Raw genomic sequence first — 14979 nt, forward strand, 5'->3', positions numbered from 1 at the left:
CTTCCAGACTCCCGCTGCCTACCCAAGGACATCAGAGGACAAAAATCAGTTAACCACCTAACCGAGGAACTCAATTTAACCTTGCAATACCCTAGATGCAGTTGCACCCCTAAAAACTAAAAACATTTGTCATAAGAAACTAGCTCCCTGGTATACAGAAAATACACGAGCTCTGAAGCAAGCTTCCAGAAAATTGGAACGGAAATGGAGCCACACGAAACTGGAAGTCTTCCGACTAGCTTGGAAAGACTGTACCGTGCAGTATCGAAGAGCCCTCACTGCTGCTCGATCATCCTATTTTTCCAAATTAATTGAGGAAAATAAGAACAATCCAAAATTTATTTTTGATACTGTCGCAAAGTTAACTAAAAAGCAGCATTCCCCAAGAGAGGATGGCTCTCACTTCAGCAGTGATGAATTCATGAACTTCTTTGAGGAAAAGATCATGATCATTAGAAAGCAAATTACGGACTCCTCTTTAAATCTGGGTATTCCTCCAAAGCTACGTTGTCCTGAGTCTGCACAACCCTGCCAGGACCTAGGATCAAGGGAGACACTAAAGTGCTTTAGTACTATATCTCTTGACACAATGATGAAAATAATCATGGCCTCTAAACCTTCAAGCTGCATACTGGACCCTATTCCAACTAAACTACTGAAAGAGCTGCTTTCTGTGCTTGGCCCTCCTATGTTGAACATAATAAACGGCTCTCTATCCACCGGATGTGTACCAAACTCACTAAAAGTGGCAGTAATAAAGCCTCTCTTGAAAAAGCCAAATCTTGACCCAGAAATTATAAAAAACTATCGGCCTATATCGAATCTTCCATTCCTCTCAAAAATTTTAGAAAAAGCTGTTGCGCAGCAACTCACTGCCTTCCTGAAGACAAACAATGTACACGAAACGCTTCAGTCTGGTTTTAGACCCCATCATAGCACTGAGACTGCACTTGTGAAGGTGGTAAATGACCTTTTAATGACGTCAGACCGAGGTTCTGCGTCTGTCCTCGTGCTCCTAGATCTTAGTGCTGCTTTTGATACCATCGATCACCACATTCTTTTGGAGAGATTGGAAACCCAAATTGGTCTACATGGACAAGTTCTGGCCTGGTTTAGGTCTTATCTGTCGGAAAGATATCAGTTTGTCTCTGTGAATGGTTTGTCCTCTGACAAATCAACTGTACATTTCCGTGTTCCTCAAGGTTCCGTTTTAGGACCACTATTGTTTTCACTATATATTTTACCTCTTGGGGATGTCATTCGAAAACATAATGTTAAATTTCACTGCTAGGCGGATGACACACAGCTGTACATTTCAATGAAACATGGTGAAGCCCCAAAATTGCCCTCGCTAGAAGCCTGTGTCTCAGACATAAGGAAGTGGATGGCTGCAAACTTTCTACTCTTAAGGCGCCACAGCGCATTTTGAAAAAAAATCGTTCCCATTTTCAACGGCCTACTAATCAAACTCAGAAGCTAGGGCATGCATATACTTATTATATATGGATAGAAAACACTCTAAAGTTTCTAAAACTGTTTGAATGGTGTCTGTGAGTATAACAGAACTCAAATGGCAGTCAAAACCCCGAGACCGATTGAAACAGGAAGTGGAATTCTGAATTGTGGACTCGACTTCTCATCTTTCCCTATAAATAACACCGTTAACCATGGTTCAGTGAGCACTTCCTATTGCTTCCACTAGATGTCGCCAGTCTTTTCACAGTGGTTTGAGCCTTATAGAGTCAAAACTCAGTGAATGAGACGAGTTTGAAATTGGTCACAGGGGATGAGCCATCACCATTATGACGCCGGCGGCCATGTCTGCCCCCACCTTTGGAAACGGGTTTAAAGGCCATGACATCATCCCCCTCGAATCTTATTGGCTCTGTTGGTGTTATAGGCCTTGAAGATTTATGTTTTACAACGTTTGACATGTTTGAACGAACCTACATGCGGGAGCATCGCATTTTATCCGGAACTTCAGCCCTGCGCTTGGAGAGAGCCATAGGACGCGCTACCAACATCAGGCTAATGGAATGTGAAGTATGGACTTTTTGACCGAAAATACATCTGTTGTGGACCTGGGATGCTTTCTGATGAAGACAACTAAAGGTAGGCGATTATTGACAATATTATACAAGATGAGATGTGACATGCGATTGTTTCCAAGATGGCGCCGAGCTCTGTATATTAGCTCATTTTCTGAGTATCGCATCTCCTTTTATCGCAAAGTGTGATTACCCAGTAAAGTTAATTTAAAATCTGGTATGACAGGTGTTCTCAAGAGATATTCATCTATAAATGTTAGATTGACAATATAAATTTAAAAAATCGTTATAGGATAGTAATTTAGGGAAATGTAGCATTGTTTACCGGGACGCTTTTGAGGGGAAATTATGTAGTCAACCTCAGACAGAGATGTAAAATGCTGTTTTTATATATAAATATTACCTTTATTGAACAAAAGAATGCATGCATTGTATAACATGATGTCCTAGGGGTGCCATCTGATGAAGTTTGTAAAAGGTTAGTGCTGCATTTATCTGTTTTTTGATTATATGTGATACAAGTGGTTGGTCGGAAAATGGCTATGAAGCTGCTTTTTACGATGGACTCATCTAATATAATCTAATGATTTGCTTTTCCTGTAAAACCTTTTTGAAATCGGACGACGTGGGTCGATTCAGGAGAGGTGTATCTATAAAAAAAAATTTTTTTAATTATGATTTTTTTTTAATGCTAATTGGCGATATGATTTTTCGCTGGATTTTGATCCCGGTGACGGGATGAGACGCTGAAGAGGTTTTAAACTCGGACAAAACAGAGATGCTTGTTCTAGGTCCCAAGAAACAAAGAGATCTTCTGTTGAATCTGACAATTAATCTGGATGGTTGTACAGTCGTCTCAAATAAAACTGTGAAGGACCTCGGCGTTACTCTGGACCCTGATCTCTCTTTTGAAGAACATATCAAGACTGTTGAAAGGACAGCTTTTTTCCATCTACGTAACATTGCAAAAATCGGAAACTTTCTGTCCAAAAATGACGCAGAAAAATTCATCCATGCCTTTGTTACTTCTAGGTTGGACTACTGCAATGCTCTACTTTCCGGCTACCCGGATAAAGCACTAAATAAACTTCAGTTAGTGCTAAATACGGCTGCTAGAATCCTGACTAGAACCCCAAAATTTGATCATATTACTCCAGTGCTAGCCTCCCTACACTGGCTTCCTGTTAAGGCAAGGGCTGATTTCAAGGGTTTACTGCTAACCTACAAAGCATTACATGGGCTTGCTCCTTCCTATCTTTCCGATTTGGTCCTGCCGTACATACCTACACGTACGCTACGGTCACAAGACGCGGGCCTCCTAATTGTTCCTAGAATTTCTAAGCAAACAGCTGGAGGCAGGGCTTTCTCCTATAGAGCTCCATTTTTATGGAATAGTCTGCCTACCCATGTGAGAGACGCAGACTCAGTCTCAACCTTTAAGTCTTTACTGAAGACACATCTCTTCAGTAGGTCCTATGATTAAGTGTAGTCTGGCCCAGGGGTGTGAAGGTGAACGGAAAGGCTGGAGCAACGAACCGCCCTTGCTGTCTCTGCCTGGCCGGTTTCCACTCTTTCCACTGGGATTCTCTGCCTCTACCCCTATTACGGGGGCTGAGTCACTGGCTTACTGGTTTTCTTCCATGCCGTCCCTGGGAGGGGTGCGTCACTTGAGTGGGTTGGGTCACTGACGTGGTCTTCCTGTCTGGGTTGGTGCCCCCCCTTGGGCTGTGCCGTGGCGGAGATCTTTGTGGGCTATACTCGGCCTTGTCCCGGGATGGTATGTTGGTGGTTGGAGATATCCCTCCAGTGGTGTGGAGGCTGTGCTTTGGCAAAGTGGGTGGGGTTATATCCTACCTGTTTGGCCCTGTCCTAGGGGTTTCATCGGATGGGGCCACAGTGTCTCCTGACCCCTCCTGTCTCAGCCTCCAGTATTTATGCTGCAGTAGTTTATGTGTCGGGGGGCTAGGGTCAGTCTGTCACATCTGGAGTATTTCTCTTGTCTTTTCCGGTGTCCTGTGTGAATTTAAATATGCTCTCTCTAATTCTCTCTTTCTCTTTCTTTCTTTCTCTCTCTCGGAGGACCTGAGCCCTAGGACCATGCCTCAGGACTACCTGGCTTGATGACTCCTTGCTGTCCCCAGTTCACCTGGCTGTGCTGCTGCTCCAGTTCCAACTGTTCTGCCTGCAGCTATGGAACCCTGATCTGTTCATCGGACATGCTACCTGTCCCAGACCTGTTGTCCCAGACCTGCTGGAACCCTGACCTATTCACCGGACGTGCTACCTGTCCCAGACCTGCTGTTTTCAACTCTCTAGAGACAGCAGGAGCGGTAGAGATACTCTCAAAGATCGGCTATGAAAAAGCCAACTGACACTTACACTTGTGTTACTGACTTGTTGCACCTTCGACAACTACTATGATTATTATTATTTGACAATGCTGGTCAGTTATGAACATTTAAACATCTAGGCCATGTGCTGTTATAATCTCCACCCGGCACAGCCAGAAGAGGACTGGCCACCCCTCATAGCCTGGTTCCTCTAGGTTTCTTCCTAGGTTTTGGCCTTTCTAGGGAGTTTTTCCTAGCCACCGTGCTTCTACACCTGCATTGCTTGCTGTTTGGGGTTTTAGGCTGGGTTTCTGTACAGCACTTTGAGATATCAGCTTATGTAAGAAGGGCTATATGAATAAATTTGATTTGAATTTGATTTGATATAAAATATTCTAGACCCTCAGTTTCCTGCTCCAGTGAGTTCTGGACAGACACAGCTGTAAGCTATTTGTGCAAAGGATAAGAAGTAATCAGGTATTTTATGACATTTCCACAGGATCAGAGCATTACATTTTTCCCTTTTTATGCTGAATGGTTATCGAAAGGGCGAGAGCTGGAAATATTTTACGAAAATACTTTGAGGAACTATTGTCATAGGCAAATGATTTTGATTAGACTTTGTTTACGTGTTTTTTGGAAGTGAAGAAAAAATTACTTTGAGAAGCTCCAACTCATTAGTGGTGGTGTGTTAAGACAATCAGAAATACTATCAGACATTCCCAAATAGGCACATTTATAGGTCTACATTTGCGTGCAGGCCAGGTAGATTAATCCTACTTCTATATGGGTAATAAGGTGTGCGTCCTTACTCAACATTGACAGGAGTGTTTCAAACAAAAGACAATGAATAAATTGACAAAATTGACGCATCTTGCGGGGTAAGGTCTGGGTGGTCTGCCAGGGGCCGTTTCATTTAGTATCCGTTTGGGTCAGCATGGGGAAAGATTGTATTTCCCCATGGTATGTTGTACCGAAGTTGACCGACTGAAAGGGAGTGTAACTTTATGACTATAATTACTGTTCCCTGAAGGAGGGAAACGAGGTACAACACCTGCTTGGTCCCGCCCTTTACTGGGTCGGTGAAGAGCGGTATTAAATTGAAGGAATATATCCGAGTCTCACTCTCATCACCTGTGGAAGGCGGGGCTTCCAGCGAGGCGTGGATTTGATTGTATGTTGTACCTAGTTTCCCTCCTTCAGAGAACAGTAGTTATATTCATAACATGTGGATTTAATAGTATGTTGTACCTAGTTTCCCTCCTCCAGGGAACAGTAGTTATAGTCATAACATGTGGATTTAATAGTATGTTGTACCTAGTTTCCCTCCTTCAGGGAACAGTAGTTATAGTCATAACGTTAAGCTTGTCATATGATGAACTTCAACTTAAATACTGGATCTTGCTGTCGGAGAGTTTTTTTGTATTCAGGTCTCTGAAATGCTCTCTAACTACGTAACATTTATTGTCTCCTTATGTTACGCTGGGAAAACAGTTTTCATGGGCACAGAAATCCTAACTCATTTCAGTTTGCTAAATCCAATGGTTCTAACCGAGAGTCACCTTAACTTTATTGACAACACCCAAATGGATACTGTCATTAATGCGGTTCTTCAATAATTACACATAAATCTTAATACTGTAGCTGTTTAGTTACAGTCACATGTTCAACTATCATCAGCTGATCCAGGAAATCATTTTCTGCATGCCAGTCAAATGTATTTCTTCATTCATTACACCGGTAAAGACAGTTATGCCGTGCTCCACGTTGGATCCAACATCCCAAACAAATCAATATTTATAATGTTTTATTGTCTACTTGATTTACAGTAGGGTCTCATTAGTCTGTTTGGACACAGAGATCCTTAGCTCATGTGTAGAGAACTGTTCGTTGATGGATAGGCTATTGTACAACACACAGAGCTATTTTCCTTTATTCAGGACATTTAGAATGACAACACATTACAGAGTAGCCTAGTGGGATTATTCACAAAATTATCTAGTGATCAGGTTATGAAATGTCATCACAGACATTTTAGTTTCCATGTTTCACCTGAAATATTAAATGATTTATAGTTCTAGGTCTATGTTATTGTTAGGTGAAGTTATGGGTCCTGCAGTAGGTCTGTTATTGTTAGGTGAAGTTATGGGTCCTACAGTAGGTCTATGTTGTTGTTAGGTGAGATTATAGAACATTTTGTCATACACTTAGTGGACAAAACCTCATTGTCAGGCTGATGGAAAACTAGCCAATGAGCATTTTACTGGTTGAAGTCGTTATTAAATATAAAGTAGTACATTTTCGGCAATAACACAAACATTATATTAAATCAGGACATTCAAACGAGCCTTAGAATTCTAATCTAAAGTGGTGTCAAAAGATAATAATCATAAGCAACCTGTAAATGGAGGCTATTTTTGCTGTCAGCCTATGAGAACTCCCCTGAGTTTTCCCCCACGGTGGTGAATTAGTGAATAGACACAGAGCTTAATGTGAGTTACCTTGAGTAGCACTCCTGATCTAGTGCTGTAATATTCAGAATACATTGCGAAAACTAAAATCTTTGCTCACCATTTTTTTAATATATATATTTTTTCACCCCTTTTTTCTCCCCAATTGGTACATACAGTCTTGTCTCATCGCTGCAACTCCCATAAGGACTCTGGAGAGGCGAAGGTCGAGAGCCATGCGTCCTCCGAAACACAACCCAACCTAGCTACTTCTTGACACAATGCCTTTCCAACCCGGAAGCCAGCAGCACCAATGTGTCGGAGGAAACACCGTACACCTGGCGACCTGGTCAGCGTGCACTGCGCCCGGCCCGCCACAGGAGTCGCTAGTGCGCGATGAGACAAGGATATCCCTGCCGGCCAAACCCTCCCCTAACCCGGACGACGGTGGGCCAATTGTGCGTCGCCCCATGGGCCTCCCGGTCGCGGCCGGCTGCAACAGAGCTTGGACTCGAACCCAGAATCTCTAATGGCACAGCTTAGGCCACTTGCTGACAATTTTTGCTCCAGGCAGATATACTACATCCATAACTAGCGGTTTCTGCATTAGCAGGGAGGTGTTTCTGCAATCAAATTGTGTGTGCATGGCCCTTGTCGCAATTTTAGCAAACACAGAAAGGTGCCTATATTTGAGAACAAAAGTCACCTGGCACACTGCTTAGGAGTTCAACACCTTTTACTTATTTCTAGTTACTACTAATGTGAAAACAACACTAAATATGACTATTGTTGCTCACTTGACTGTCTTAAGACAATTGTCAAGTAATTTTAACATTCATTACAGACGTCAATTGTTGTACAGTATCATGGCTACGCTGTTGGCATCACCTTTTTCAATGGATTTCTGCTGTTGTGAGCCTTTAACTATCGGTCTGACTTGTTCACACAGGAGAGAGACGTGACTATCATGGATCCTCTGGGGAGCCTCAACATCATGATGCTAACGAGGCAGAGAAGAGTCTGTCCAGATCCTATCACCTCAAGAAACACCAGCAGAGACCCACAGGGAAGAAATCTATCTGCTGCTCTTGCAAATCTTCATCAGAACTTAAAATACACCAGCGAACACACACAGGAGAGAAATCTCACCACTGTTTTGATTGTGGGAAGAGTTACTTAAGATTAAAATCACTAAAAGTACACCTGAGAATTCACATTGGAGAGAAACCTTACAGCTGTGATCAATGTGGTAAGAGTTTTACTACATCTAGCTATCTGATTATACACCAGAGAACACATACAGGAGAGAAACCGTACAGCTGTTCTCAATGTGGGAAGAGTTTTACTCAGTCAAGCAACCTGTTATTACACCAGAGGACACACACAGGAGAGAAATATTTTAGTTGTAATCAATGTGTGAAAAGTTTTAATACATCTAGTGAACTGACTGTACACCAGAGAACACACACAGGAGAGAAACCTTATAGCTGTGATCAATGTGGGAAGATTTATATTTCATCTTGCCATCTGACTAGACACCAGCGAGTACACACAGGAGAGAAACCATTCCACTGTTCAGATTGTGGAAAAAGATTCTCATCTTCACAGAATATGAAGAAGCACCAGAAAACACACACAGGAGAGAAACCTTATAGCTGTAATCAATGTGGGAAGAGTTTTACTCGGCCAGACAGCCTGATATTACACCAGAGAACACACACAGGAGAGAAACCTTATAGCTGTAATCAATGTGGGAAGAGTTTTACTCGGCCAGACAGCCTGATATTATACCAGAGAACACACACAGGAGAGAACCTTATAGCTGTAATCAATGTGGGAATAGTTTTTCTACATCTAGAGATCTCACTAAACACCGGAGAACTCATACAGGAGAGAAACCATATAGCTGTACTTAATGTGGGAAGAGTTTTTCTACGTCTAGCTATCTCACTATACACCAGAGAACACACACAGGAGAGAAACAATATAGCTGTAGTCAATGTGGGACAATATTTGCTTGGCTAACCAGCCTAGTATCACATCAGAGAACACACACGAGATAATCTCATAGCTGTGATCAATGTGGGAAGAGATACTCTGATAAAAGAACTGACTAAACATCAGAAAAAACATACATGAAGGAGTTGTTTCATGATATCAATGAAATAATGTCACAATGTAGAATGTTTTAACATTGTAGTAGGAGTATTTTAATGGTGTCACAATGTACAACCATAAACATTTGCCCCCTGTTCTATTGATTTTAGTTTCAGGGGGAAAATCCAGGCTCAGAAATGGAAGAGTTACTATTTATGTGATTTAACAAAAAGTGACTAACAAAAAAAGAGCTGTGTTACACTTACCACATTGGTGACGCACTTGAATCAAAATGCACCACTTCAAAATGTAGCTAGCTGTTTTCTACAAATTGTCCTCTAACCAGTGATGTACACATTATTCCCAGATTCTGTGTGGTTTTTGAGCTGTTAGTTTTAACAGGAGGTGCAACTTCATCTCCCTCCTGTCACACAAATGATTTTAGCGTGATATCGATGAATAAGTGTTGTGTTCCTTTGTTCAGCGACCCCTACATTTAAATGCATCACTCCAAAATGTAGCTGACTGTCTTCTGCAGGTTGTCCTCTAACCAGTGAGGTGAAATATATCTCCCATTTCCATGTGTTTTTGTTTAGTTGTTAGTTTCAACATCACGTACAACCTGATTTCCCCCCTAATCGATATCAGTGATTTATTGCTACTTGTCAAAACAACAGCGTTTTTGGTGCTTGTGCAGGTTATAAGGAGCTTGTTTAAAAAATACAAGTAATATGATTATTGTGGTAGATGTTTTTTGTATATAGCACATGTTATGTTTAGGTTTTCAATTTATCACAAACTATTTCTGCATATTGGTTATTGATTTGGACACGTTAAAACTGTGTTTTGACATTGGGGATATCCCACCTAGCAACATGTCATTGAAAAGACTTCGAAAATAAGACTATGCAACCAAATATTTAATATTTACATTTCATGTAACATTTAGTAATCATAATTATTTATGTAACCAACTGACAATTTTTGGGTACAATTATATTGACATTGTTACTCTGATTTTAAAATATCAGGGTTCATTCTCAAATGTGCCAACCCAAATGTACTAGAGCATGACATTGGGGCCTGGGCCCCGATCCAACAACATGCCTAGTGAACCCTGAGAAGAGAGAGAAGCTCCGCAGTGATGTGGAAAGTTACTACGGATATTGCAGGAGTTTCCTCTTGAAATCAGACATGTCTGTGGTAAGGACGACTTGGTTGCTGATTTTCTCAAGGCTGGGCAGTCAAAAAGTTTTGTTTTTTGCGTTTAGCCAGTGCGTTACCATGGATCACAATTTATTTTGACTGCACGTTTTTCCATATTGGAGATGAGTTTTGTTTGGGCTTGTTCCAAGGGGACGAGAGTTCTAGAAGCAAAAAATTACATTGTAGAAAAATGTATATATTTAGAAGTAAAAAATTTTAATGTTTTTTTTTATTGTCAGCCAACTGCCTTGTTCAGGGGCAGAACAACAGATTTTTACCTTGTCAGCTCTAACCACTAGGCTACCTGCTGCCCTCTTGCATAACCAATGAGCACATATTTTAGTCCATCTTAGAATGAAAAACTGAATTGATACTGTTTTTCATTCTATCTTCCACTATGTCAAAACAGTATCACTTTTCAACCAACCCAGTGCATTTGTTGAAACGGAATAGTTTTGAAATCAACAATACGTCAAAGGATTCAACAACTGTAAACTGAAACAAACAATTGGCTCAAACAGATCAATCCCACTGGGCATTAGGTTTCATTCAGACCCTGCAGGGCTTAGATTAAGCCAGGACTAGATAAACTAGGATATTTAAGTAGCTTTCCTGAAAGTGTCTTTAAATTTGGCTTAGTTAGTCAGAGACTGGAGTCCTGGAGTCAGGTAAGTGTTGGTTCCACTCTTCTGGGCTCCGTTATTTACTAAAGAAATAAGGAACACTCAAAATGTGCACTTATAAATCATAACAATTTTCATCAAAATACAGCTGTAGACAGAAGTCAAAGATCAAACATCAGACATACAACTGATGTCTCTCCTGAGTTCTGCCCTGAACAAAAGAAAGACAGGATCTTATATAGATCACACCTTATCTCCCATGTCCAAAACATCCTTCCAGAAAGCTAGCACTAATGTACATTCCCATATTGTGTGTAAAAATGTCCCAGTGTCTTTTTGGCATTAACAACACAGAGAATTGTTGGTAAGCACCATCTTATGAAGCTTTGTTGGGGTCCAATGAAACCTCTCCTATATTGAGTAAGTTTCCCCCGGCTTCCCTTATGTTCCTCCCTGAGCTGGACAAGATCTTCAACCAGGTATCATCCTCAAGTTCACACTTAAGGTCAATTTGATATATTGTTCTGAGGTTTTTACAGTCTTTACTCTGCAGATGACTAAATATTGAGTAAAAAACACCTGCTTTTTGTTTGGGTAATTCCAAATACTCAGCAATTGGGTTCTTTCCTGGACTTTGTTGACAGCCAGTTAATAAACATTCTCTCAATTGTAAATATTTCCAGAAATGTCCCTTGTTTCCCACATCATGTTTTTTTGTTTGTTGATCAAATCTGAGAAGTTATACAACTTCATTGTACAGATCACCTTTAGTATGAATTCCTTTCATTAGCCACTGTTTCCAGTACACAGACTTCTTTCCTATCCGTAGCCTAGAATTGTTCCACCATGATGAAGATCCTTGTTTTAGATGTGAAATTCCACATATCTTGTGTACTGTTCTCCACACTTCTTTTGAGTGTAACAAAATTGGGTTGGGAGTTTCAACAGACCTCCGTAAGACTATGTGACAGAGTATCAACAGGGATGAAAGCATAACTTTGTTACCGTTCTATTGTTATCCAATCCAAGCCAGCATCCCATTTGCCCCAATGCTTTGCCAACTTAGCCATTTCAAATGATAAATGATAAGTGGTACAACGTAACATCTAGTACAGCCTTCTACATCCCTTGGTGAGCACATCTTCTTCATATTAATCCTGGGGTTTTTCCTTTCCCACATCAAGGATTTAGTTCAACTGTTTAAAATACCGGTCTGTAATATTCATAGGTAACATTGCAGAGATCTCATTAAATTGTGGGACCACAACCATTTTAATCACGTTGATCTTTTCACCATAAAGAAAGTTTCATATTTTCCAATTTGTCTAAATTGGTCTTAATCTTAATCTTGACTAATTTAACTTTGTCCAAATTTGAGCTCAACTTAATACCCCAATATTTAATCCCAGTATGGAACCCATTTGAAATGATATGGGGTAACGGTTCCAGAGTAATACATGGAGTTAGTTGGCATTGTTTCCCACTTTATTACAATACATTTTGTAGCCTGACAAACTACAATATGATTCAATAGAAGTAAGTGTTACGTGTTACGTTTTTCTTGCTCCCCATTTCCCCATGTTAGTGTGTTTGTGTCCTAGGCATTACAGGTGTACCTAGTTGCGGCTGACGATGGTGGGCGTGGCTGTAGCTGATTGAAGAGAGGATATCTGTTTGTCGTGTGAAAAGAGAAGAGAGGGGACACTTGTTTTGTTTGATTATTTGATGATTTGTTTTAATTTCTTTATTTAATTTGTGTTTCAGCCTGTCCTCCTGATGTACTCCACCCTACCTAGGTTCTGGAGAAGGGAAAAGGTAGATCTGCCCATGGGTGTACATTCCCACGTAGATAACCCATTGTTTTATACACTAGGTTAGCCGGGCGGGTGTCACCCTTGTATTTTCTTGGAACCAGGTAGGACAGTGGGTTAGGGTTTAGAGTGTGTTAGGAAGGATTAGGAACCAGGTAGGACAGTGGGTTAGGGTTTAGAGTGTGTTAGGAAGGATTAGGAACCAGGTAGGACAGTGGGTTAGGGTTTAGAGTGTGTTAGGAAGGATTAGGAACCAGGTAGGACAGTGGGTTAGGGTTTAGAGTGTGTTAGGAAGGATTAGGAACCAGGTAGGACAGTGGGTTAGGGTTTAGAGTGTGTTAGGAAGGATTAGGAACCAGGGAGGACAGTGGGTTAGGGTTTAGAGTGTGTTAGGAAGGATTAGGAACCAGGTAGGACAGTGGGTTAGGGTTTAGAGTGTGTTAGGAAGGATTAGGAACCAGGTAGGACAGTGGGTTAGGGTTTAGAGTGTGTTAGGAAGGATTAGGAACCAGGTAGGACAGTGGGTTAGGGTTTAGAGTGTGTTAGGAAGGATTAGGAACCAGGTAGGACAGTGGGTTAGGGTTTAGAGTGTGTTAGGAAGGATTAGGAACCAGGGAGGACAGTGGGTTAGGGTTTAGAGTGTGTTAGGAAGGATTAGGAACCAGGTAGGACAGTGGGTTAGGGTTTAGAGTGTGTTAGGAAGGATTAGGAACCAGGTAGGACAGTGGGTTAGGGTTTAGAGTGTGTTAGGAAGGATTAGGTGTGTAGAAGAGGAGGGACCTTTTGTTTATTTTCATTAATTGGACCCTGATCCCAAACATTCCCTTCTCTTACCTTCCCTGGTTATGGTTGTTAGTTTTTGTTTTCTTACTGATTCTTTATGGGTGTTTTATATTGTTTATTTAATTACTTTACTAAACATCCCCTGAGGGCTAAAATGTAGTTCTGGTTGTGGTCTGATTATTTTTGCTCATTACACCCCACATTTCTTCCCCTTTCATCTGGTTTACCTGGTGTGTTTAGGCCCAGGCATTTACGTCTCTTCCTCAGACGAACTACACCCGAGGGGAGAACGTAATAATCATATTAAATATATTACTCTATTGTTATCATATAGAAACATCATGGAATATTGTACATCATATTAAATATATTACTCTATTGTTATCATATAGAAACATCATGGAATATTGTACATTATATTAGCATCAACATTTGTTTCATTCAATTTCACATAAGGATATTTCATATTTTCAAGTTCAGAAGTCAGAACCCATCACCTGCTATGTAAAAGAGACAGAAGAATGGTCAATGCTATCTGGGATCCTTGGGACATCCCTACCCTAAACCCTAACCTTAACCCCTACCTTAACCATTTTAAATGTCAACTTCAACGGGCTAGGGACGTCCCAAGCATGTATCTCTACTAAACTACTAAAATAGTGATTTTTGTCAGACAGCAGCTCTACACTTTATTGACTGACTGATCCTTCCATCCCTCCTCAGCCTTCCTCTCCTCTGAAGACCCAGTGAGGGTGGAGCTCAGTCAGAGAGCTGTTGAGGGACTGGTTAGGAAGAACACTTCTACAGCCAGAGAGGTGAGAGGTCACACATGGTTTAGATGGTAAATATTTATGTCCCCTTAGTGGTTCATCACATCAGCAAAAGGGAATATGTTCCATCATCTGTTTATTTACATTAGTGTAAATTGTCCACTGATATTGGTGTAATTTCTCACCCCTCTTGGCTGTATGAAAGTTAATTTCCCCTCAGGCACATGCATTTGTTCTTTGATATTATGACGGTCATTTGTGAAGAATGTACTTCTCCTCACATCTCTTTACATTGCTTATGCATATTCAGTGGCCTGACTGCGTCCAGACCGTCAAAGGCCCATCCTGGTAGATCTGAACCTAATTCAGTTTGGAGTGATCAGATGACAAAGTCACATTTAGGTGCCAGGTGTAACTGAGGCCATAGATGCTCCATATCCATTACTTTGAGTGTTTTATATAATATGACTAAATGTGTTTCTTTCTGTGTTGCAGGGGCAGTCAAGAAATGGAACAGCAAGGCCACAGAACATGACATAAGCAGAGCTGTGGGAGACCACCTCAAGCCCCTGGTAGAGCCGGGGGTGGTGTTTACCACTCCACCACACCTTCAGCAGGCTGGAAAAGTGGGATTGATCTGTTTGATCCATTTGTTTGTTTCAGTTGTTGAATCCTTTGACGTATTGTTGATTGCAACATTTTTCATCAACAAATGCACTGGGTTGGTTGAAAAGTGATACTGAACTATTTTGACACTAAGATGGACCAAGATAAGTGTTGCTTTTGCACATATTTGTTCATTGGTTTTGCAAGAGTGTTGGTCAGTCATTGGATTCATTTGTTTTACAATATGTTCAAATC

The 14979-nt window shown here is 41.0% G+C and overlaps 1 protein-coding gene across 1 annotated transcript; it reads left to right on the plus strand.

Annotated features, from left to right (window-relative positions):
* The first annotated feature begins 5164 nt into the window (after positions 1-5164).
* LOC145864251 (uncharacterized) lies at positions 5165-12409 on the plus strand. Its single transcript, XM_082969636.1, has 3 exons — positions 5165-5168; positions 7778-8661; positions 12356-12409. The coding sequence occupies exons 1-3, from the start codon at positions 5165-5167 to the stop codon at positions 12407-12409; spliced, it is 942 nt and encodes a 313-aa protein (XP_082825762.1).
* The last annotated feature ends 2570 nt before the right edge of the window (positions 12410-14979 follow it).

The sequence above is a fragment of the Salmo salar genome, chromosome 02 (genome assembly GCF_965601325.2).
Source record: "Salmo salar chromosome 02, fSalSal1, whole genome shotgun sequence".
Classification (NCBI taxonomy): domain Eukaryota; kingdom Metazoa; phylum Chordata; class Actinopteri; order Salmoniformes; family Salmonidae; genus Salmo; species Salmo salar.